The sequence below is a fragment of the Sebastes fasciatus genome, chromosome 21 (genome assembly GCF_043250625.1).
Source record: "Sebastes fasciatus isolate fSebFas1 chromosome 21, fSebFas1.pri, whole genome shotgun sequence".
NCBI lineage: Eukaryota > Metazoa > Chordata > Actinopteri > Perciformes > Sebastidae > Sebastes > Sebastes fasciatus.
The window spans coordinates 10,678,766-10,704,203 of record NC_133815.1 but is presented as its reverse complement, the minus strand read 5'-3'; the positions used below and the strand labels follow the sequence as shown (position 1 = coordinate 10,704,203).

Sequence of the window (25,438 nt, the reverse complement as noted above, 5' to 3'; positions counted from 1 at the left end):
TATGAGCCAACACAAGCTGCAACGCACGCCAAATGACAAATGATCAAACCGACTTACCTCCTTAGGCTGTCATCACTCATCCGTGACGCTCTAAAAATGTCAAGGAATGATCAAATTTTTAGCTTATGTCGCAATGGAAAGTGAGTTCATAGTTTCTTGATTTAACCTCTAACATGTGAGAGTAATTTCACATAACTAACGTGCATCTTGTGTGTTTAGATGACGAGGAGGCGCTCAACTCCATCATGAAGGACCTGGCAGCCCTGGGTCGCTGCTACACCCAGCACAACAGCCACAAGCCCAAGAACAGAACATTACTCTACAAACAGGTACACAATGTTGTCCAGTGCTTCATTTAAAGTGACACTACAGTCAAAATCTGTCTCTTGAGTACCGATATCTACGGAAGCCCTAAACGGACATGATTAAAAAAAAAAATTTAATGCCTTTATCTTCACTCTACTGAGCCTGCTACAACCTAAAAAACGGCAAGTTGCGTTAATGCGATAAAGAAATTAGTGGCGTTAAAAACAGTTTGCGTTAACGCGTTATTATCGCGTTAACTTTGACAGCCCTAATTATAAGTAATAAAAGAAAACAACCTTTTGTTTTCTCATGATAACGAGTTCATTATCTCGTTATCTCGAGATAACAAAGCTTGTTTTCTCGAGTTAACAACATAATTAACTCGTGATCCCGAAATAACGGTATTAAAAAATATATATGTTTGAATCATGTCCGTTTAGGGCTTCCGTAGATATCAACCTCTGACTTCGTAAATGCTGGCTGCTGTAAAAGGTTTGTGGTTTCGTTACGGACTGAGAGGAGCAGTTCAAGTCATGTCAGTAGAATTGGATTCTAATGCTGAAAAGACTCAAAACATCCACAGAGACTTCTCAAGAGTCTGTTCCAAGAGTCATTTTTGACAAAAGTGGTGTAAATACACAGCTCCATCAGAATAGCAATCATCAGCGGAGTCTTCGCAGCATGCAATGAGCCATATTTTGATAAAACGGGATGATTGGAACATGCTGAGTATACGAAAAGAGGATAATGTGGCACAAACCTCCCCACCATTGAAATCCACTGTAACGGACGTGAATTCAGTCCGATCGCAGCTGCTGCTCGTCATGTAAACTATAAACTTTTTACAGCCGTTGTTCAAACCTACGGGGGTGAACGTGTAGGTTTTTGAGTATCACATTAAAGCTGTCACACATTCTGCTCAATTACAGTTTATTAACCGTACGCACCGCTAGCACAGCGGTGCCTTTAACCTTTAACTGTCATTCTGGGTTTTCCGCACAAAAAACCTCAGCCTCACCACCTCACTTTTTGATTTTTGTTTTTCTGGACTGCCGGCTGCCAAAGTCAGGTGAAGGTTGTGCTGCAGTTTTGGAAAGGATATGCTGCATTCATTAACATTTATCGGCATGGGAATCCTAGATTTGACTCAAGAAAGCTGGTTTGCAGTGCGTCGTATGTAGCTGCATGCTGCAGATGCACGCAAACAAAGCAAATTTGCTCTATTGTAACAAAGAAAAAATCACTTTAAAGTATCTTTTCAAAGATTATGCCACCTTCCAGGAATTTAATTTCTCTCAATCACCTCGTGGCTCTTTCTGAAGTCGTTTCCTTGGCGCTCTCTGTGGAATGATAATTGGTGAATCCTCTTGAAGCACCGATGTTTATGATGAGCCATAAACAAACAGCGAGGAGCAGAGGCAGTTTCCGCTCCGAGCCGGGGTAAACCCCTACATTTTTTAAACCAGTCGCTCTCACTGATATGATGTCGGTGTTCAGTTTATCACCATGACCTCATGCAGACTCGCAGGCTCCTCCAGATTCCTGCTCCCTGGGGTAATGGCTTTAAAAATAGAAAACTTTTATCATGTCATCTTTCGAGTGAAGTTGCAGAATAATGTTGCCTTTGTTTTGCAGAAAAAAAATTCAGCAATTCAAATCATGTGTCATTGTAATGCTTTTTGTCATTCCTTTCATTTATCCAGCAGCACTAAATCCCACGTTTTAACTTTCCACTTCCATGACTCCCCTCTGTTGTTATTTTCCCTCTCAACAGGATTTAAGAGTCAAGCTGGAGCATGAGAGAGAAAAACGGTATGTTGGAACCTCCGTATTGTTTTTTCTACTCCTCTGTCCAAGCCTTAACTCTTCACTTCGGATCCTTTTTGTTATGCTTTGCCATGCCTGGGATTTTGGTGTCTAGTGGAAATCGCAGTTACATGCCAGAGTAGCATAAAGAGAGAGGGGAAAATTCCTTCTTTGACATTTAGCCGCGGCCTTGTGTTTTCAGACTCGGACCGGCCGTTTGAGAGGGGAAAAAAAGAAAGAAAGAGGGAGGGACTGAGCGAAAAGACAGTGTCCAGTCTTCCAGGCACACCCCAAATTAATACTTTTCTTTCTGTCTTCCACATCCTTCACCCTGCACCACCACCAGAGTTTCTCTGTCTGCTCTTGCGAGTTTCCCACCAAGGTGCCTTACAGTTTGTTTACCGCTATGAAAGCTAAGGCGCCCAGTATAAATAACAGATCTTTTTGAAGCAGGAGAAGATTTATTTGGAGCTGGGCTTCATTTTGTCTACGCTGCAGTTTCCATGTATGGACGCTGTGTGAGCCTCTCAGGTCCTTGTCTGGCCTTTAGCGTCGCATCCTGGTAGAGGTCCAAGTTCACAGACGGACTTTGTCCCCGTGAAACCCTCGTTCAACAACCCACAGAGAGTCCAAACAGCTCCTTAAGGGGTGGAAATGACAAACACAGAGCGTACTGTTAAAGTGGAAACAACATCACAGGGAGACTGACCAGAACCTACCGGAGTAATTGCCTTGATTCATCAGAATATAGACCAGAGGAACAAGCATTGGTTCAGTGAGGCCGTGATTAGAAAACCACAGGCTCTCAGGAGTGAGAGAGAGAAGGGAAGCGGCACGCTCCTCCAGCAGAATACGGCGTCACGTCGGGCCTCGGCGCTTTTTCGCAGCCCTAATTGGCTACCGCTGAGTTCGAGACGAGTGTTTCATGTTCCTTTCTCTCTGCGTTTCTGCCTCCCTCTGTTTCTCCGTCTCGCCGTCTTCTTCTCTTTCTCGAGAGCTCCCCTCACGCCGCACTGACAGACAACAGCTCACCCTGGAAAACTCCATTCGCTGATTTCAAAAGCTTTTTTAATGCATTTTTTTATTCATCTTCTGTGAATTCACTCTCTTTCTCTCTTTTTCTCGTCATGTTGTTAGTTAGCTTTTTTTTTCATGTTATGCTTGTCCGAGCTCTGACCACTTTCACTTTGATTTAGAGTCGGGCCTGTTTTGGAAATCAGTAGGATATCCTGGGTTTGTTATCTCACAGGGTAAAAATAATATCACATTATACTAGTAGCACGACTTACATATTAATTTATTTAAAGCTGCTCTTATCAACATTTTTAAATTAACAACGCATCATATTATTATTTACAGTATATATGAAAGGGGTCACTTGTAGTCAGGTGCTGACTAGTTATAGTTTTATTGTGTAAACCTACAGAAGCCTTTTTTTTGTGTTCAAAACGTAACGCTTCATTCAGTTTTCCGTGCTGGAACGTGTCGCTTTTAAGTTTCGCTTTCACTTTTACATCGTAGTAGGCGTAGTAGGCCCCTACTGACCCACATCTATGGTGCGTATAGCGACTGATAACACTTATTTAATGGCCTGATAACAGTCGAATCGGTTGCACAAACCCGCTGCAGTTCCCAGCAGCTCTACAGAGCGTTTTAGCCTCTTTCAGCTCGTTGTTTTGGTTTTCTGGTCGACAGCGTTACTATTTTTGCACACTCTCACTGCTCTTACTAACAGGCAGCTGTTTTCATCAAAATACTGAAGCAATTAGCAGTGTAAGGGTTGTCAGAGACCAAAAACAAAGCTAAAAGGAGAGAATATTAGACTTGCATTCATTTTGTGGCCAGAAACTCGACTCCAAATGAACGCTAATGGTGATTTGTGTCTGCTGGATGTGTAAATAGGCAACTGTCAGCAGCTTAGCCAACTTAAAATGTGATAATATGTCAGTGTTGTGTTTATAACTTGTTTCCACTGCCAACAAGCGGCCAAAAAAAACACTTAATGCAGGTTCAATTTTTATATTTCGAAGGAAAAGTACATATAGCATCGACCAAAGCTGTACAACATTGCATTTAAGCTAGTTAACAACTTCTGTTTGTAGTTATGGGTCTTTATGCAAATACTCACAGCTGAGTAAGAAAACATGCTATGCTGTCCTCGACCAAAGAAATTCTTAGTCGACTAATCGATTAGTTGATTCAATCGACTGTAAAACTGAGTTTCTCCACAAAGAATCACACAAAAGCACCACTTTAAATCTTGTGTTTACCAGAGATGTGCTCATAAGTTTCTTGGAAGTAAGTCATTCAGCATGAAAAAAGCATAAAAGAATGACTAATCGACTAAAGAAATCTTAGTCGACTAAGACCAAAACAACCAATTAGTCGACTATGAAGAAAAGACATACAAAAAAACACAGTAATTCAATAAAAAAAAACATGAAAATCTAATGAAAAGCAACTGAATTGAGCTCTCAAAACAACAACTTGAGCTACTGTGCAAGAAACCCCTGAACCTGATTTTGAATGCACTTATGACTAAGTTTAATTGGATTATTAATTATTATCAAAACTCCCTTTCATTCTTGAGAACAGAGAGATGACACCTTATTGAAAATATAAAAGAAAAAAAACCTTTACGATCATAATCCGCGTTGCAGCCCCAGTGTGAATTACACGTTATACTTTATGTGAGCAGAGCACTCGAGGTATTAGGAGTCCCTGAGTCAGGATAACCGTGTTGTCCGTCCACAATGGAATCTAATTGGACGGCCTCTCTTTTCATTGGCAAGCGCTGAAGGTTTGGGGCAGGAAATAGGAGCTGTGTCTCTCTCTTCCCCCCGGCTCTGCCTCAGGGTCTCCTGCCAGAGAGTGAAGGATCTGAGCCAGACCTTTTTTTTTTTTATTCTGGTGTGTATGTGATTGTGTCCATGAGAGAAAGAGAAAGAGAGAGTGTGTTACTCTGCAAATCTGTGTGTCCACATGCTTGCACAGAGGAAGGAAAGCCATATCTTTTGGAGCAGCATCCTCACAACCCCCCCCCTCCCCACATCCCTCCAGCTCTTTATCAGACACATCATCGGCGAGTATAAACAGAGACGGAGAGCGTTTAGCTGTGCTGCTGCTCGCCTCTGATCTGCAGGCCTCCCTCTTCCCAGAATCCTCTCCTCAAATGAGGGAACCAATGAGCAGTCATTAAGATAGCCAGAGCTTTGGCCTCTGATGAGGAAACGATTGGATAAAAAGCCTTTTATCAGGACACTAGAAAGAGATAGTGGGCTGCGGATTCTTCAAAAGCAGACAGTGAGGGGAGATGGATAGAAAAGAGAGGAGGAGAAGAAATGCCAGAGAGAATCTCCTTCTTTCCTTTTATTTTGTCAGGCTGTCTCCTTTTATTTTCCTCTCTCACAGTCCGTAAATACCTCCACGTCTCTGTATCTGTCACTCTTTAAAAGAGGAGGGAAAGACACACATCCTGCTGCTTTTGCTGCCGCTCCAGATTTTTTTTTTTCCCTTTCCTCTCAGGAAGTTTCCCATCTGCCTTTGTGCTGGCTTAGTGGAGAGGCCCGGTGGTGTTGAAACAGCGGCCCGATGCGCACACTGATTGCGAAGCACACTCATGCATGTAGAGTTTTACCAACATCCACATATATACACTCGCTACAAACACTCGCTTATAAGCTCGGACAGACAGTGTGTGCACACTCAGTCACACACGTAGGCGCACAGTAGATAAGACATGCATATACATCAGGGGGGGAACCCTCTGTTTTCATTGCATTGATTAATGCCCCTTTAGCATCAGCTCGCTCCTCTCCTTGACCCGCATGACCTGTCCATTTTTCCGCTTGTTACCATAGAAACACTGTCATAAATTGGGTTAGAAATCCAATCCAAACACATGGGATAGGAAAGAACTGGATCCATCACGTCTATAACTCAATTTCTCTTTCTTTCTATCCCTCCTTTTTTCTGTTCTGTGTCATATTGCCATGTAAAAAGAAAATCATTACAAATGTGAAAGGGTGTAGCTGCCAGTCGGCTGCTAATTTTGCCAAAATCCCACCTCAGACTGAGTTTCATGAGTCTGAGCTCATGAATGTCGCAGCTAGACACAACACCAGCTTCTTTTTCCGACCTCTGACCCCGCCGGCGTTCTCTGCTTCCCAGGATCATCCCGTTCCAGAGGCCGCTGAAGATCAAGGAGCTGCTGCAGAAAGTGACCGAGGCCTTTGGCCAGCAGATGGACATGTTCTTCATGGAAAAAGAGGTACAAAACAAGAAAACAACTAATACGTTATGCAGCATCCTCTGTCAGTATCTCAAGAACTTAAAGAGGACCTATTATGCAAATTTTCAGATGCATACTTGCATATTGGGTTTCTACTAGAACATGTTTACATACTTTAATATTCAAAAAGCGCTTTATTTTTCTCATACCGTCTGTGCCGCAGCACCTCTTTTCACCCTCTGTCTGAAACACTCTGTTTGAGCTCCACCCCCCTCCTGAAAAAAACAGTCTTCTCTGATTGGTCAGCTGGCCCACTTTATTGTGACTGGTTAATCAAACCAAACTCTTCAGACTCTGCTCCTGCTCCGCTCTAACTAGATTTGTTTGAGGGCGTGCCAAACTAGCCGCTAGGTGGGTATTATGCAAATGTGCTACTTAGTGACATCACCATGTTACAGAAGAAAAGGTAGGACTTCAAGCAAGGCGTTTAAGGCAGTTCAGGAGCAGTGTTTCTGTGGGGGGAGATTAAGAGGTTGTACACATGTTTTGTCTAAAACGCGTGGAAAACGCCAGCTGTGCCGCTCTTTTTTCTTAGGTGCTTAGGAAGTTGCGCTCCTGTCGCGTCTGCCGTTACTAAGTAGTCTAACTAGGTAGTCCTGCACTAAAATGATTAACTTCTCCTCCATATATTTACCGTTGACTGATATTTACGGAAGAAAGAAAAGATATCTGCCGGCTATGATTGGTTGTTTCTTGTCACATGACATGCTGTGCGCGCTGCACCATTCCAAAATTTGAACTATTTGTATCTCTGGATGCGGCCACTGGGCCTGAAAAATGGGTGCTTGGGAACGCTTGCGCACTGCGACGGCGTCGCTCTCGTGTTCGAGGGCGCCTGCCGTGTGTCTACATTGTGCAAAAGAAGCGGCATGTGTATAATAGGTCCTCTTTTCTTTGAAAATCACGATTAACGAGGCTTTAACATGATTACAACAACATCTACAGTGCGTCATGCGTGCGCCGATGCTTTTACATGCCACTGTTGTGGAACAATGGGGAATTAAAGGTCATGTGCTGTATGTTTTCTTGTCCTTTCAGCTGCTGCTGCCCCTGAAGACCCAGGAGGACCTGGATCAGGCGGTGCTGACGTTGGGCTGCAGCTCGGGGACCAACGGGCTGCTCAGGATACTGCTAAAAACCCCTAAGAACAACCATGTGAGTTCCTTACAACGTACTGAAGACATGAAACTGATCATTGGAGACACTATAAGACATAAAATAGAGAAGTCAATGTTTAGACGGTAACTATAACAACCGTTATCAACAGCTGTGAATGAAGTCATTGTCTTTTGAAAACCCACATAACCTTTACATTGAGTCAGCTGCATTGGAGCTACTGTTTGCTGAACACAGTAACTCACAGGAAACAAACTTCCCCCTCTATACGATGATGTAACTGAACAATGATGTAATGCCGCCCTCACTTCCTCTACTGATTCTTTTCTCTTTTTCCGCTTCCCGTGTGCTTTCTCTTTTTAGTACCTACAGGTGAACAGCAGGGACAAACAGAGCGAGATGAGGTCATCGCGGTCACTGGGAGATCTGAAGGGCTCCCTGCTCAAGGGCTCGGAGAGGGTGCGCAAACACTCGACAGGTGAGTCAGCACGTGGAAACACACACAAAAGTGAAAAGTCAATGGCCATCGGACCACTCAGAATGCCAAAACAGCTCTATCAGGAGATGTTAGACATCATTTGTCCCAGAAAAGTAAAAAGCGGAGAGTTCTAACTAAAGCCAAGATGTGTTGTTCACCTGCTGGGGCCTCAAGGTGGCTTGTTGTCAGCGTCGATTTACAACACAGAGTGATGCCAAAGTCACAGGAATGTTAATGGCGAGATGAGGGACACGCTTTGTCAGAATGGACAAATGCAAATTGGAGGTGCAAGTGACAACTTTAACAGCCAGAGAGATGTCAGGTCAAAGCAAGGACAAGAGTCTGCTTTCATACCAAGTCTCCTTTCATCTCCATCTGCTCCAGAGCCTTGATTAGTCAGCGCCATGATTCTGAGGATGTGATGAGCAGAGGTAACAAAATCTACCTCTAAAGCTCACTGATGAACACTTTACAGCAGAGGTGGGACCAGGCAGTGTTTTACAAGTCACAAGTACGTCTCAAGTCTTTGCACTCAAGTCCAGAGTCAAGTCACTAGTCAAGTCAAGCAAATCCCGATTCAAGCAAGTCCTGAGTCAATTCCCTAGTCAAGATAAGCACACCAGAGTCAAGTCCCTAGTCAAGACAAGCAAGAAGTCCCGAATCAAGTCCCTAGTAAAGACAAGCAAGTCCCAAGTCAAGTCTCAAGTCAAGACAAGCAAGTCCTCAGTCAAGTCCTTAGTCAAGACAAGCAAGCTCCGCGTCAAGCAAGTCCTGAGTCAATTCCCTAGTCAAGATAAGCAACTCCATAGTCAAGACAATCAAGTCCAGAGTCAAGTACCTAGTCAAGACAAGCAACTCCAGAGTCAAGTCCCTAGTCAAGACAAGCAAGAAGTCCCTAGTAAAGACACAAGTCCCAAGTCAGGTCCCAAGTCGAGACAAGCAAGTCCTGAGTCAAGTCCCTAGGAAATACTAGTAAGTCCCGAGTCAATTCCCTAGTTAAGATAAGCATGTCTAGAGTCAATTCCTTTGTTAAGACAAGCAAGTCCCGATTCAAGTCCCTAGTCAAGACAAGGAAGTCCCAAATCCCAAATCTAGCCAGATTAGCTAATCTGCTTCTGGCTGTACCTTTATCTTCAACAGATTATTTAACAGTTATGAGAGTTGCGTCAATCTTCTCATCTAACTCTTGGCAAAATTGTCAAACTATTCCTTTAAGGCACACAAATGTCCTTTTCTTGTCCACATGTCACACTCCGCAGCTAGATAACACGGCAGTTCTGTTGTCCCTCCTGGCTTGTTTGGTAACACAGTGTGAAGGTTTATTTTGCTCTGTGAAACACTGAGCTCTCCCCCGTCTCCCATGTCTGAGTCCTTTCACTCCCCTTATATCAGGTCTATCCAGAAAGGTCCACGTTGCGGTCGTATCTCAACCTCAGACACGTGCAGAAACGACCAGCGCTGCTTTGCATTTCTTGGCACAACAGCCAAAAACGCTTTACAACCGCAGTCGTTCTCACGTATCCCCAATAACATCAGCGCCGTCCGTCACCAGCCAGAGTCGTATGAATTGTATAGAATTACCCCGCTCTCTATCTATTCCCCCGCCAGCCGCGAGTCAGAGCGGCTGAGAGATGGAGGCGGAGGGAGTGGTGGCAGATGAGAGGTGACAGGAGAGCGGTCACAGTGGATGGTTGAGTGAAGATGTGATGTGAGCCCGGGTACTTCGATGACGTCCAGCAGCAGGGGCGGAGGAGAGGATGGAGAAAAGAAACTGAACTGTGAAAGAAAAGGGAGTTTTTAGCTTCCAGTCAAAAACTGCTTACTGATACTTAATCGTTCCTGTACATCTTGGCACCTATTGGCCTCTGTGCACTCTTTCAGTGTTACTGCCAGCTCAGCCGGCGACAGACACACATTCAGCAGGTCTTCTTACACTGTCAAGGACGAGCGCTCAAACTCCGCCGCAGCTCAGCCGGGGGAGCGTTTGTCACAGTAATTGAGGTTAGAGGTGGCGGCAGTGTGGTTTAGTAAATCACTTCTCATAGTCCTGGCACTGTTGAACTTGTACCTATGAATAACACCGTGACGCCGTTGTCTCCCCTCTGCTCCTCGCTTTCATCTCTTCATCACCTTCTCCTACGTCCTATCCTCCTCGCCTTCACGCCTTTCCTTTTGTTCTCTCTTGATTTAACATGTCTCCTCCGTCTTTACATTGTCCCAGGTTCCCTGCACACGGGTCGGACGTCCCCGCCTCCGGGCAGCGTCCCCGAGGAGCAGCAGCAGATTGCCCGCCAGGGCTCCTACACCAGCATCCACAGTGAAGGGGAGTTCATCCCCGAGACTGTAAGTACATGTGCAGAGTTATATTAGGACAATTAAATAGCCTCATTATCATATCATTATACAGCCGGAGGTGTGGTTTTATTGTAAAAATCGATGTCAGATTTTCACGGAAACATGCTAATATACCCACACTGAGTGGCTTTATGAACATGCTATAACTTTAGCAGTCCCAGTTAAGGCACAGTAATCACTAACTTTCATGAGCTTCTAATTTGGCTCTTTGTTTTCTAAAGATATTTGGCTTATTCAGCTTAATGATTTTAACACTACAGCGTTCATTTTGGAAACTTTGGTTTGCATCCTCATTTTTTTTTTCCAAATCTTTTTTATTGTTTTTTTTGCAGACCTAGCAAAGGTCATCATATCAAATGCAGAACATAACAAAGTGTCCTTGACATGAAATAAAAACCTTCCCTCCCACCCCATGTTGGTTTTGATCACACGAAAGAAAAGAACAGAAAAAAAATAATAATAATCAAATTAAATAATTTTAAAAAAGTAAATCAATAGAAAATAAAATAATAAAAGAGAAAAAAATATGAAATTAAATAATATAAATAAATAATGATAAGTAAAAAGGAAAAAAATTTTTTTTTTGTTACTGCGACAACTCAAGAGAGTCATGCTTGTCATGGCCGCTTAGCAAAAAGCAAAAACAGAAAATAGTCATTCATTTTTGGTCGAGTGAGAATTGAAATGAGAATTATTTAACAGTTGTTTAGTCATGACAATATGCTGAAACTGCACCAATCCCAGTTAATGAACAGGAACAGCTGGCATTGTCTTCATAACCCTCTAATTTGGCTCTTTTTAAAGTTTGGTCTGAAGTCTTGAGTTATTTCCCTCTCTTGTGGTCAGGCCTGTCACAATAATTACGTTAAGGACTTATTGTATGATTTATGGACATGACCATGAAAATTTTTGCTGACCTCGATATTGCCCGTTGTTTTTACATGTGTGTTTATTTACATAAGAATGTTTATTTAGAATATTTTAGTATTTTTTTCACATTTCAATTCCAATGTCTGAATATTGCTAAGAATTTAAAGTTAATTTCTCTTTGAAAGGGCGTACTTGCATTAATATGCTATTATATTATCATTTTATCGGTGGCATTAAATGGTCTTAAAATGACAATAATGTCGCAGTTATTTCTGGTAGTTCAAGTAGTTATCATGACAGGTCTACCTGTGGTGTATCTTTGCCTCTTTTCAAAAAGGACACCTTAAAGAGTGTCATGGGCCACTTATTAAAGGAAACAAAACCAGAAATTAGTTCATTTTTAAGCGTTTTTGGCTAAATGAGTATCCTTTATCTGATTTTTATGTAGTTTAAGGAACAAGTTTACTGTTTTTCAGACCAGACCGTATTAAAACGTTGTTTCCTGTCATTCATTATTGTGTGCAGCACAAAAAATAGGGCACTCGTTTCGTCCTTATAAATATATCATCTTTCTAGGAAACAGGAAGCTCCCAGGATAGTGGTTCTCGGCTTGTTGTGCATTACATATACAGGGAGGCTCAATTCACAGTTCATTCGTTAGTGTTTACTCTTTCAGTATCCACGGAGATGCAGTATATTATTATTGATAGCAGCTCTAGTAGTAGCAGTATTGTACGTGACTGCACAAGTTACCGTTGAGAGTTGTTTTTAATGTAGCTGCGTATAACCTGTATATGCAGCTCCCTCTTCACATTTCTTATATTGCACCGCAGTCCTACACACTCCTCTATCTGCACTGCTTTATATTCTCTCCCACAATGATTGCATGCTCCGTGACCCTCCATTCCCCTGTGTTATTACATCTGTCAGATGCTGGATGCCTTCGGGAGTGCGGACAACTCACTGTCGAGCAGCTGTCAATCAATAGATCAAGCACTGGACAGGTGAGTCATCGTGCAGCGTGTGATTTATGACCCCTTGTCTGTTTGGATTCAGATTTCATGATGTGCACATTCATATTGCAGAGCGGCGTTATTTGCAGAGATATGAGTCTCGGGTTGCATCACAGCGTTGTAAACACGCCTGGGTGTGATCCTGTATGGAAAAGGGCAGTGGGAAGAAGCTCTCGGTGAAGTTTGTAAACAGTGATGTAAAGGCCAGCAGAGCTCCCTGACCTCTGACCCCTGACGCCTGTGTGCTGTGGAAGGAACCAGGTCACTCTGCTGTTGCCATGGCGACGGAACTCTTATCTGGACGCCTGGATTCCACCGTTATCACAAGAGAGAAATGAGTGGGAGACGTGAAAGAGTGATGCTGGATGAGAGGGACAGAAAATGAAAAGTGGTGAAGGAGTGAGTGGAAGGTGTGTGAAGAGTGAATGTGAATCAAAGGGAAAATAAAAAGTGAGCAAGAGTGAGTTTGAGGGAGAAAGAGAGAGAGCGTAGGACGGAAACAGCTCTACCTGCACGAGGCTTATCTGGGCTCCAGGCTGCAGAACAATGGCAGGAAACGAGTGCATGGAACTTTTCCCTGCGAGCGGGCATGCGTGCCCCTTATCCAGGGTCTCGTGGCCCCGCGCCGCCCTGCGGTCAGCAGAGACGTCACTCTCCGCCGGGTCGTCAGGGGTAGTGCTGAGGGTGGCCGGGGGGGGGCTTGATGTACATCTGCACATTTAGTGATAGAAAGTTAGTTTCTCTGCCATTTTTCAGCACCACTTTCACTTTCTTATTGTTAATGCAGAGAGCTCCTCAACACCCGGCTTATCTCTCCTATTGTTGTTTAACATCAATCGTGACTGAAAAAGCTCAGTAGCCTGAACGCAAAAGAAATCATTCCGAGGCATTTTGTGCTGCTTTACAGTCTGAAGTTTCACACCAGCAGCTGCAGCCAGACTCTGTTTGAAGATAAGGGGAAATTACGGACTGAAATAGCAAACCTTTTTTCAACTTTTGTCTCCCCCCTCCTGTTCTCTTGTCATTTCAGTCCTCCTTTCTCACAGAACAACCGCGACAATAATTACCTGAACCTCAACTATGAATACAAAGGTAAGACAGGAGAGGAAATCTGCAGCAGTTCTCTACACACAGAGAGAGAGCTTCATTATTAGAAAGTTTTGTCTGTTCTTTAGGTAATTATAGCCGCGCAGAAAAAAGAAAAAAAGTCTGTTCGTGCGGCTCCTGATTATCTAAAATGTTGCAAAAGCCCCTCTTGAGATTACTAATGAGGGATGTGATACTATTTGATGCTTTTATCTGGGAGTAAATACTTAAAATGAGGAATTGTGGAGGAGATGTTTAATATCTTGGTTGTATTTCTTGTGATGAAGGAGAGTGTGATAGCATCATAACTCTTCCCTGCTTTACAGTCTCCTCTGTGTACCCTTTGTCCATCTCATTTGTCTCTCTCATCCCATCTCCACTCTTTTTTTTCTCCAGTTCCTAATAGACATTGCTGCTTTCCTGTCTTTTTCATGATCACTTCCCTTCTTCTTCTTGATGCCCCCACTCCCACCTCCCACTTCACGTCTATTCCTTGTCCCTCGAGCTCCCTAGTCTGTCCCCTTTTCCTTCAGAACGCAGATCAAATGGAGCGGGATGACAGATAACGCCACACTAATCCTCGCGAACAGACGAACCGCAGCAGCTCTCCCAATCTGGTCATTTCTTTTTCTCCCGCTCTGCCCCCCCTTCGTGCTGTAAATTAAAAAAAAGAAAGAAAAAGGGAGTGCTGCACATTGTGTACACACAGACTGGGGAGTATGGGAGCTTCATATAGCTGCAGCAGCACTTGAAGACTCACTTGGGGCACGCATGCATGCACGTGCCTGCTGCACACACTCTCTAACCCTCCCTGATGTAAAGCTGTGTGGCCCTTCCTGCTGAGGGCTAGAGTATTTGTTTACCATTCCCTATGAGTAGATTTTTCCTCTCCATCCCGCGCTGCCAAACACAAAAAATAACTCCCGTCTCCATGGGATACGGCCACAAAAACAGCGCGAGGGGAGGCAGTCATCTGACAGAACAGCTGCTTTCAATTGCGAGCCACTCCGTGTGTGTGTGAGTGTCAGCGCTCGCCTGCGTCAGCAGTGCTCCCCACCTGCCTTTAGTTACTGCTCCACTGGGTTCAGAGCTAAGGCTAAGCTAGTACACATGAGCTGTTTTCAGTTTCTCTCTTGGCTGCAGCGAGGCGATGCGACGGCTCTGTTCGGCGTGTGAAAAGCTGTCTTCCGTCCCGCTGCTTTTTGAACTTTGATTTTGAGATGATGCAAAAGCAGTGTAGCGTCTGTCAGATGTGATCAGCTGAAAATGTGAAACTCAATTAGGCATCAACAATGTTTACTCCAAGCAATTAAATCTGCATTATTAAAGAGCACTGTAAAGTTACACTGGTAAGAATTTCCCAGTAGTAAAATAACAGTAAAGAGCTGGCAGCAGGGTTGCCTTTATGTTACTGTACAATTAACATTATTATACTGTCGCTGAAATTTACAGCTTTGTACTGTTAATGAAAAATACAGTTTGAACTTTATTAATTTCACAGTATTTTGCAGTTAATTTACTGTTTAAAGATACATTATATAGCTGTTTTTCACCTTTCTTTTACATTATCCTACTGATTTGTTTTAATGCACTATTTAGGTTGTATCTTTTACATACATTTTAATAAACATTATTTTTTGCCTAGATGAATAGACTTAGCAGGTTACAGACATAGGAATATTCACACTAAATACAATTAAAGGCACTTGTTAGGAAAAAGGCCATAATAGACTTGTTGACACTTTTCCCAAAATGTCTGTCTATAGCTGGCTACAAGTACAGAATGCAAACCAGAACAACATGTGAGTGAAGAACATAGCTAATTCACTGATTTTACAATCATGTACAATGTACAAGCCTCACATGTGCAGATCAGGTCCCAGAATTAAAAAAAATACTGCATGAAACTGTTACTGATGATACTTTAGACAGTTGATCAGCAGTAAAGTGCTGTTTTTTAAGAATGCATTATAGTTCAGTTAAAAAACGGCCTATGAGCGTAAATGAACAGGTTTTCTTTTGTATTAACAGTAAAGCACTGTTTTTAGCAATAACACTGTTGAAATCCTGCTGTAAATTAACAGCAATTGTTTACAGTGTAATTATAAAAGGAGAATTCAGTTGTTGTTGAGACTTCATTTACTTTCTAACCGATGCCTCTTTGCTCCCTCTTCAGGTCGCCATGGGAAAGGAGGGACTTTCCCTCGCCAGTTCCAGTTGCCCAATCGCAGCAAGGATTACGGAGACCGTAAGAAACCGGCTTTGCTAGAGCAATTACAACACAACTATTATTGCAGAGATTAAACCGCAGGACAACAAACACACCACTACCAGACACTCCCATCTGGCCTGATCTTTTAACTTGAGATGAGATCTCATTCTTTACATCCTCACATTTATATCACTTTTTCACTTCCAGATTTTTGAATATCTGCATTTTTCTTTTTGCTCTCTGTGTAGATTTAGTACATGAAGTGCTGGCTTGCTGTTCCAGGCAGCTGCTAGTAATTGCTTACTCAGAGGCTAACCTTGGCTAGCAGTGATTTACGTCTCCCTGCGGTGAACCCGAACTTGTATAAAAACACAGCGCCCTGCTTCCTGTCTGAGGGGAAGTGGGACGGAGTGGCGAGAGGCACTCTGCTCTGGCTGCTCTCGGCCAAGAGCTCAACTTTATGCACAACACCTGTAAAGTAACTGTGTGAAAAGACAGTGTGGAAATCACTCACAAAAGATGCAGTGGCCTCTGTGTGTGTAAAGTCATTTATATGTCCATTTTTCTTTTTCATATTTATGTGTTTTCAGGTCGCAGGACACTTCCGCGCAGCTTTATGCCGCAGGAGAACCTGTTTCAGCTGGTTCCTTCCAGTCGCACACGCAGTTATAATGGAGACAGTACAGCGCTGCAGTACAGCGACCTGCGCTCGCTGGGCCGCACCATCGACAAGAGCTGCCAGCGGGGTACAGCCAAGTGTAAGTAAAAAAGTTATGAAATGAAGGTACAGGAAGCACTGAAGGAAAATTAAACATATAAACAGTCTTAAAATAAACTGTATTTCTGGCCCTTTTATGTTGATTTGTGCCTGGTTCCTGTGGATAACAAGACATTAACCCTCGCTGATAACCCAGAAATGAATGAAGAAAGTTCAGACTTTCAGGGCTGGGTATCAAACCTCAGTACGTTTTACTTAAGCACTATAGACCTCATAATGTATATGCATGTATACGACCATATGTCCACTGTGTTAATGCAGTCATAAAAAATTAACATGTGTGCGCTTTAAAAAAACTAATTTCCCTCCTTTTTTTGTATGAATAAAAAAAATAAATCAAAACATTTTTTTAGATTATTTTACTTCGGCAATGTTCTTGTTTTTAGACAAAATATCATTTGGCTTCTTTTGTGAAGTGAAAATAGGATAACAGTAAGAGAAGTCATGCACAAAAAAAGTTTGGTATCAGTACTGAAACTCAGGTATTCCATCAGCATATTATCAAACATTTTTAAATGATATCTATCCGTTATCGAAAAAAGGGGTGTAAGAAAATATCCAATATTGTGATATTATTTTTTGTGATACTGTATTGATTCTCAAAAACACTATCGATTTGTAATTAATAGTTTACATCCAAAGATTAACTCGGCCACAAAATATGAATTACAAAAAAAACTCACAGGGAAAGAAAGGCAAATTAATTTTAACATCTCAAATTGATAGATTAATTGATCAATCAGAAAAAACAAGAATACAAGACAAGGATAAGTTCTTCAGTAAATACTCCATGGCTGTCAGACATGTTTAAATCCTCAGAGGGAGTAGAGATAATGTACAGTAATAGTGTATGTCACAACAGGCAGAGTTTCCCTCTCATCATCCGTCCACATGATCACTAATCACGTCCTCAGTCAGTCCACAGTATTCGTTGCCCAGAAATTGTCTTTGTCATGAAACAAGAGCACAGCTCAGCAGTCTGAGGTTGACGTGTTGGTCTCTGGTGTCTTTCTCGCCCACGCGAGACTAAACTGTCTAACCCGGCGGCCACAAAGAGGCCTGTTAATAACAAAATAAAGTCTCAGAGTCTGGGCCTGTGAAGATGAGAGTCGTCGACATGCTCTCTCTCAGTTTTGACGACTTTCTGTCGGAGCGTGGTTTTTACTCGCATATCAGGGGTTTCCCAATCTGAGAGGGTCTGCGGTGGGAATTATTCAAAAGCCCTGCGGTGGATTCTTGACGTCTGGTCTTGGTGAGGTGACTGTGCGAGTAATAGTCGGGCCTTGCGGCGCATTTTGACGCACGCTTCGAGTGTTTTCTCAAATCAGTATATCACAGTGGATCTGTCAGCCTCTGGGGAGCTTAGCAACCAAATGAATTACTGCTGGGTTTTCATCATGTGGTGTCTTGTTTCTGCAGCGCCGCGGGCGCCAGTCAACTGGCGACAGGGAAAGCTCCTGGGGCGTGGGGCGTTCGGGGAGGTCTACCTCTGCTATGACGTAGACACAGGCCGCGAGCTGGCTGCCAAGCAGGTGCCCTTTGACACCGACTGTCAGGAAACCAGCAAGGTGAGAGAGAACACCTCACACCTGTAAACATGTATGTTTTATGCCCTAAACATGTATTTTAGGGCATAAAACAGTGATTTTATGATTCAAAATTAACTGTCTTTTTTTCTGTAGGAGGTGAATGCTCTGGAGTGTGAGATTCAGCTGCTGAAGAATCTGCGTCACGAGCGGATCGTTCAGTACTACGGTTGTCTTCGGGACCTTGAGCAGAAGAAACTCACCATTTTTGTGGAGTTTATGCCCGGGGTGCGTATTCTGCAGGACATTTTATTTGAATATAGTTCAACTTTTATAAGTCACATGTAGCACAACAACAGTTCTTGAACTGAATTGAGATACAATAACGATAAATGTCATATTTTGAATCGTTTTGGCTGCAGAGACGTTTAAAGACAAACTTGAAATCAAACCACATCTGCTAAAAAACAAGTCTGAAATGTCATCAGCTGTCAACAAACGTGCCCTCAGTGGTTGATGTCAGCAGAGCAGCTCAGTTTATGAGATCATTTTCTCTCTAAATGAGCGCCTTAATGAGCTGCTGTCGCCTGTGGACCCCGTCCCCGAGCCTGGTTTTAATATTTCCTGGGCTATTTTTTTCCCTGTGAGTGGCGTTGAGTGTCTTAGTCACACATTGTCTGGAAATTGGAAATGTTTATGTTTCACTGGAGTTTTCTGGCAGAGGCGAGAGGGGAGGTGACAAAGCCAAGAAGTTTGTGTGTGACTGCTCTGCACGGCTGCACCGCTGCGGCTGACCGATAACACTGTTAGTCGCCCTATTGGGAGGGGGTGGTGGGGGGGGCGAGGGGGGGCAAGTGTCCCTCTGAGAGCCACAGAGCTGTTGAGGCGTCTTGCCGACAGCTGAGAGTGAAGAGTTTTGTTTGCACTAAAACTGCGTCACAGGTGTTACTGGATCGGGTCTTTGCTCCTGCGATTTCCTCGCGAGGAACTGGAAACAGGAAATGAAAGGAAATGCAGGACAACGAAGGTGTTTGGAATCAAAACCGAGCAGATTTCTTTCAGCACGATGTGTGTTTATATACTTAAAAATTGGCATAGGGTCCGCTTTCACATTAAAACTAAATAAACCCGCTTCAGCTGGAAATGTTGTTGCAAGTATGCATATTTTCCTTAAAGACACTGAACCATTTTATATCCAGCATACACATCCTTCCAAAGCAGATCTTCTATGATTTTATACCCTACAGCTGTGATAATAATATTAGCTAACCAATATAAATATCATAAATGCAGTACCACTCATTCTCTCTACTGTCTCTCTCTGTCTCTCTCTTGCTGTCTCTCCAGGGCTCAATAAAGGACCAGCTGAAAGCCTATGGGGCCCTGACAGAGAAGGTGACGAGGAGATACACCAGGCAGATCCTCCAAGGAGTCTCCTACCTGCACAGCAACATGATTGTACACAGAGACATCAAAGGTAACCAAAACAGCGAGCTAGTGAAGGTCAGGACAGGGTTTTAATTGGATTTGTAACCGGTGAACACCCCCACTTGAGACGCAGACTTAGCTGACGGTGTGTAACATGGATGGATTACTGAACGGGCCTACCGGGCACAGGCCCAGGGGCCCCCCCTGGCCTTCAACTACAAAAAATGTCACTCAAAGAGACACGTATCAACCAGGAAGAGACTCAAAATGACCACAAAGAAACATAAAACGACTACAAATAGACACAAAACAACCAAAACAATTACAAAGAGACACAAAACAGCTACAAAGAGACACAAAGCAACTACAATGTGATGCAAAATGACTACAAATTAGGACAAAACAACCACAAAATGATCAAAACAATTACAAAGTGATGCAATACAACTAAAAAGAGACACAAAATGACCCCAAAGAGACACAAAACAACAACAAAAAGAGGTTAAACACCTGTAAAGTATGTGTGTTTTGCTCCTATGTAGGAGAGCTGGTGGGGCCTTTTGTTTGTGCCCAGGGGCCCATTGTCTCATAATCCACCCGTAAACAGTCTTTCTTTATGGTTCATATTGCAGCGAACTGTTGCTGAGAAAACTCCAGGTTCATTCATTTTATTCCGACTGACATTTCCTCATTTGGTAATTCACCGTCTACCGAAGAAGCCTGGAAAAAAATGTGCTATTTTGAACTCGCCTTTGAGATATATTAGGCTTCTTGCTGGTGAAATCGGCCAGTCTAAAAATGTTTAACACCGGATGGAAAGGCTTTAGTTTGGCTGCCCACAGCTTTGGGACTCACCGCTGCGGCCAAGAAGAGGGAAATATACCGTCTGTCTGGAGGGGAAAAAGATAGTAGGTCTCACAGGACACAGGCAGGCCCTATGAGAGTATATATGTGGGTGGGATTTTCCACTTAAAAATGCTCTTCATGTGTAATATACGGTGTGTGCTCATCTCACCATACAAGGGCTCTTCTGTACGCAGTAAAAGTGCTGTCAGCACATGCGGTTTTCGGAGCTTAGCATGACATTAGACTATAAAGTTTGGGTGAATTTAATGTTCCGAGGAGCCAAATAAAGACTTAAAAAAGATTTATTGGAGAGTCTCACGTTCTCACAACAAACGTACAGGCATGGGAAACAGGTTAAAGAAGTGAGAAGTTAAGATCTCCTCTCTGCATCCTCCAGTGGGTGTGGAGAGCGAGCGGCGTACATTAGTCACTGATCAAACAAGTGGAGTGCAAGTGGAGGAAATGGGATAGACGCAACTACATGTCGGAAAATTGCTAAAGAAGGAGTCGGAAGGGTGTTGAGGTTTGATCCACGTGGAGCAGACAGTCGATTCAATATTTCATTTTGTCATTTGCGTAAACCAACGAGGCATTTCTCCAATATGAGAAAAGAGTTTGTAGAGTAAAATTGCTAAAAGGTATACTTTGACATTTTTTATAAATGCATCACAACGGACAGGTCAAGCCATAGGAAAAGTTTACCTTTCCCCTGCAAAGAGACGCAAAACGACTACAAAAGGGGCCAAAACAACCACAGACAAATAATGGCTACAAAAAGACCAAAACAATTATAAAGTGGTGGAAAATAACAACAAAGAGTCACAAAATGACCACAAAGAGACACAAAATAACTACAAAGAGACACAAAGAGACATAAAATGACCACAGAGAGACACAAAATAACCACAAAGAGACACAAAATGACCACAGAGAGACACAAAATGACCACAAAAATACACAAAATGACCACAAAGAGACACAAAATAACCACAAAGAGACACAAAATGACCACAAAGAGACACAAAATAACCACAAAGAGACACAAAATGACCACAAAGAGACACAAAATAACCACAAAGAGACACAAACCAACTACAATGTGACAAAATAACCACAGAGAGACACAAAATGACCACAAAGAGACACAAAATAACCACAAAGAGACACAAAATAACCACAAAGAGACACAAACCAACTACAAAGTGACGCAAAACGACTACAAAGACACACAACATGATCATAAAGAGACACAAAATGACCACAAAGAGACATAAAGCAAATACAAAGTGATGCAAAACGACTAATAAAGAGAAACAAAATGACCACAAAGAGACACAACATGACCACAAAGAGACACAAACCAACTACAAAGTGATGCAAAACGACTACAAATAGGGGCAAAACAACCACAAACAATAGCTACAAAATGACCAAAACAACTACAGAGAGAAAAGTTCACCTTTCCCCTTATGTAGGTTGTTCAGTCAGTTGAAGCGTTGGCACGTGCACTTTGTAACCACACTGTAACTACATTAATTAAACCTCCAAACCGTCAAAGCGTCCCTCATAGGATATTGACAGTCCTCGGGAGACTCTTGAATAACTCTGAGCTCATTTCTGTTTCGTTCCACCAGGTGCTAACATCCTGAGAGACTCCTCGGGGAACGTGAAGCTGGGAGACTTTGGAGCCAGCAAACGTATCCAGACCATCTGCATGTCTGGTACAGGAATCAAGTCCGTCACTGGCACCCCCTACTGGATGAGCCCCGAAGTCATCAACGGGGAGGGCTACGGCCGCAAAGCTGATGTATGGTAAGGAATAAGATCAGATGGAGCTGTAATGAGGCCCAGAGGGGATATTGGGCTGTTGCAGCACACAAACAATATTTATTACAAGCACAAAAATACACTGCAATAAAGTGACCTCAATAAATGGGTGGTGGGGGGTGTGTACTGCATGTCTGGTTGCACTTAAAACATGATAAGTGTACTGTATTTCTGACCAGTTAACCACATTAACTTGTGTTGGTGAATAAATCAACATGAACACCTGTAAAATATAATCCAATGCAGTAAATATCACATTTGTGAAGCGTATAGTGAGATGAGACTGTATAAAAGAATTTAAAGGGGAACTACGGACATTTTCAAAATTCATAAATTTTATTCCTATCGTAAAGGACAGTCCAAAAAAATATTAGGAAACATGAACAACTCTCCCAAATCCAAAAACGAAAGCGTTAAAACTCAAACTTGTGATGTCATAGGGTATAAAGTGTGAAACCGCTCCATAAACAATGAATTGGGAGAGATGTTATAGATGACACTGAGAGCACCCAGGAGAATGTTCTGAGTATATGGAAACATTTTATGTTTCACAACTGGCAACACTACAATAGAATAAAGCTCATTTGGGTATTAAAAAAGAAAACAAACTTTCCGTGGGTCCATAAAATCAGCCTCCCACTCATTGTCTATGGAGCAGCTCCAGACTTTATAGCCTATGACATCACAAGTTTGAGACTTACTTCTCTGGTTTCTGGCTTTGAAAGAGAGAGAGAAGCTCATGTTCACAGATAATGATTGAACTTTCCTCGGCCATCAGCAAACATCCTGGAATTATTAATTGAGGTGGTGTTTCCCTTTAACCTCTTACCATTTACTGTTCTGTACCTGGGGAACTATGATTATTATGACTGCTAGTACAAAGATAAGTAGTTTTCCTCCCCAAAATGTAGCGTAACTTTGGAGTGCCATTTAGCCTCCTTTGTGATAAACAAGTATGACATGGATTCCTTTGGTTTTCTAGTTTCAAATGATACGAGTATCTTCACTCTAGCTATAAAACTGAGCCTGCTACAGCCTGGTAAATTACTTAGACATAGTGGCGTGAAAACGAATTTGCATTAACGTGTTAACTTTGACAGCAACAAGAAGTATAATACAAACATAAATGCATGCAAACATAACACATTAAACTACATGTGAACTAATATTTGACGTGGTCTCTCCTCAGGAGCGTTGCCTGCACCGTCGTGGAAATGTTGACCCAGAAACCCCCGTGGGCAGAGTACGAGGCCATGGCGGCTATTTTTAAGATCGCCACCCAGCCTACGAAGCCCATGCTTCCCGACAGCGTGTCCGACGCGGGCAGGGACTTCCTGCGGCAGGTGTTCGTGGAGGAGAAGTGGCGGCCCACCGCAGACTGTCTGCTCAGCCACCCGTTCGTCCAGGGCTGCTTCTGAGGCCCGCGGACCCCCTTTCCCCTCCCCTGCCTTTGCCTGCGAGGCCTCCGCGGTCCCGGCACCTCCCATCCTCGTCCCCAAAGGGCCCACCCCCGCGCCCCTACCCTCGTCACCAGGGCTCAGCATCACTCCAACTTCCTGCCCTGCCATCTATCACCAGTGTCTGCCTTGTCAGGAACCCCTGCATCTCTCAGCAACTAGCTCAACCCTGATAACTCACCGAGAGGCCGGGTCGACTGCCGTCAGACCTCCAGAGTCCTCCGAGGCGTCGCAGTGTTTTTGCCGCCAGGAGGGGGGATGACGAGAAAGCACTTAGCAGTCTCACAAGCTACAGACTGCTGTCCTTTATCAAGAGCAGGAAAAGTGACGCGAGATAGCAACTTTCTGGGTCTTTTACTGCCGCAGAACAGTGTCGAGGTTCGGCCAGACACCATGTAACGTGACTGGTGGCACGTCTGATAGTACTGTACTCATCAGCCTCAGTTAGCTGTGTGCGAAACTAAGATGGCGAAATATTTTTATATGACATACAATAACACATACAAAGTCATCTTAGCCGAGGAGTTTTCTAAAAATGTAAATGTATTTTTGTCAACGCCTTACAATAAGAGTTTGTAAGTAAGAATGTCTTCTTTTTTTTTTTTTTTTTAGAGGGTCGCCGCATTACCCGACTTTCACGGCACTCAGAGCCCCATTTAGAAGGATTGTCAACGTTGCACTTTTGATATCATGCATTGAAACATTTTGCAACATGCAGGATAATCAACCGAGGAGATATTTTTCTATTTGAAGCATTTTTTTTTATATCATTTCGTAAAGGAGAATAGTGTAAAGAGAAAAAAAGAAAACCAAACTTTTGCATCATTTTGTGTGCAATGTCTATTAAGCAATACCAACAATACTGTTGGAGTCCATTCCAGCTTCCCATGCAGTGAGTCCATCGGCAAAAAAAAAAAAAAAGTGGCCAAAGAAAAGTTGCAGAAACTTTAGGCTGAGTTAACGTGCAGTATTAGTCGGATTGTTTTGTCACCTCAGAGCCCCTATAGCCTTTTTCTATGTTACGGCAGCTTCGTGCACAGTAGACTGCACAGACCAAATCAAATGCATCGAACGTGTTAGTATGAAAAGTTAGATTGAAGTCTCATCTTTGTTGTAACTTCAGTATGAATCCAGTCACCCCATGCCTTTACTTTGCTTTCATATGAATGGGTCGCTTAATGACCACCTGACAGCACACCTCGCTCTGTGCGTCGTCATGTGAGACGATATTACAAGTCGCCAAAACAAAGGGTCAAATACAGAGCTGTATTCTTTAAAAATGGAGGTTTAACAGGGGAGCTTGATGTCAGAGGTGTAGCGGCTAGCTGTAACACAGCAGCTCTTAAGGAATGATCAAATCTTTTTTTGACCCTTGTCAGTGCCTTATCTGAATCTGCTTGTAAACACAAACTGCCAAAGCGGAAAGCTTCTTAATAAGGTGAGCAGCTGTTCAGTAGAGAGAGAGAGCACACACAGGATTTGCTGAAGTTCTTTTATATTGAGAAAAAAAAAAAAAAGATTATACTGTAAATACATATTGTTCTGCACTTTTGTATGAAATTTCTTTACATTATATACAAATCTATTTGATGAAATAGCTACGTTATACAGTAGGTTGTACTGTGATTTAGACAGGATGTATGTACGTCTCTTTGAGAGCTGTGGCAGGCAGTATGAAAAGGCTGGGAGGCTTTCGATTGGGACAGAGTTCGTTTTGTCTTAATGACAAAGCCTTGAAACATGAAATGTATCAAGTCGTTGATCTTTTTGTACATTTAACTTAATAAATCCAAGGTCTAAGACTGTTTCTCTGTGCAGTTTTATTGTGTTGTTTTGTGTTATATTTCTCCTTTGTTGCAGTTTTTCCACTCGTATTATATATATATTTTCTATGGAGCTATAATATCTATTTTTGCACAACATTTTCTGATTTATATGCCATTATATCATAATATAAAATCCAGTAAGATATTGAATTAAATTTAAAATTTTCAATAACAATTTTATAGAGTACCGTCTAAGCCTGCTCTTTATATAGCGTCT

General features: G+C 42.8%; 1 protein-coding gene across 1 annotated transcript in view; it reads left to right on the top strand.

Annotated features, from left to right (window-relative positions):
- The window catches only part of map3k22 (mitogen-activated protein kinase kinase kinase 22), a 46,401-nt gene extending 21,694 nt beyond the window's left edge, over positions 1 to 24,707 (top strand). The window contains exons 4-18 of the mRNA XM_074622248.1: positions 220 to 329; positions 2,081 to 2,118; positions 6,283 to 6,382; positions 7,442 to 7,558; positions 7,883 to 7,997; positions 10,219 to 10,340; positions 12,153 to 12,226; positions 13,266 to 13,327; positions 15,498 to 15,569; positions 16,124 to 16,291; positions 17,731 to 17,879; positions 17,994 to 18,125; positions 19,185 to 19,314; positions 21,746 to 21,923; positions 23,128 to 24,707. Coding sequence (XP_074478349.1) covers positions 220 to 329; positions 2,081 to 2,118; positions 6,283 to 6,382; positions 7,442 to 7,558; positions 7,883 to 7,997; positions 10,219 to 10,340; positions 12,153 to 12,226; positions 13,266 to 13,327; positions 15,498 to 15,569; positions 16,124 to 16,291; positions 17,731 to 17,879; positions 17,994 to 18,125; positions 19,185 to 19,314; positions 21,746 to 21,923; positions 23,128 to 23,356 — 1,796 coding nt within the window. The 3' untranslated portion in view covers positions 23,357 to 24,707. The remainder of the gene's footprint in view (positions 1 to 219; positions 330 to 2,080; positions 2,119 to 6,282; positions 6,383 to 7,441; positions 7,559 to 7,882; positions 7,998 to 10,218; positions 10,341 to 12,152; positions 12,227 to 13,265; positions 13,328 to 15,497; positions 15,570 to 16,123; positions 16,292 to 17,730; positions 17,880 to 17,993; positions 18,126 to 19,184; positions 19,315 to 21,745; positions 21,924 to 23,127) is intronic.
- The last annotated feature ends 731 nt before the right edge of the window (positions 24,708 to 25,438 follow it).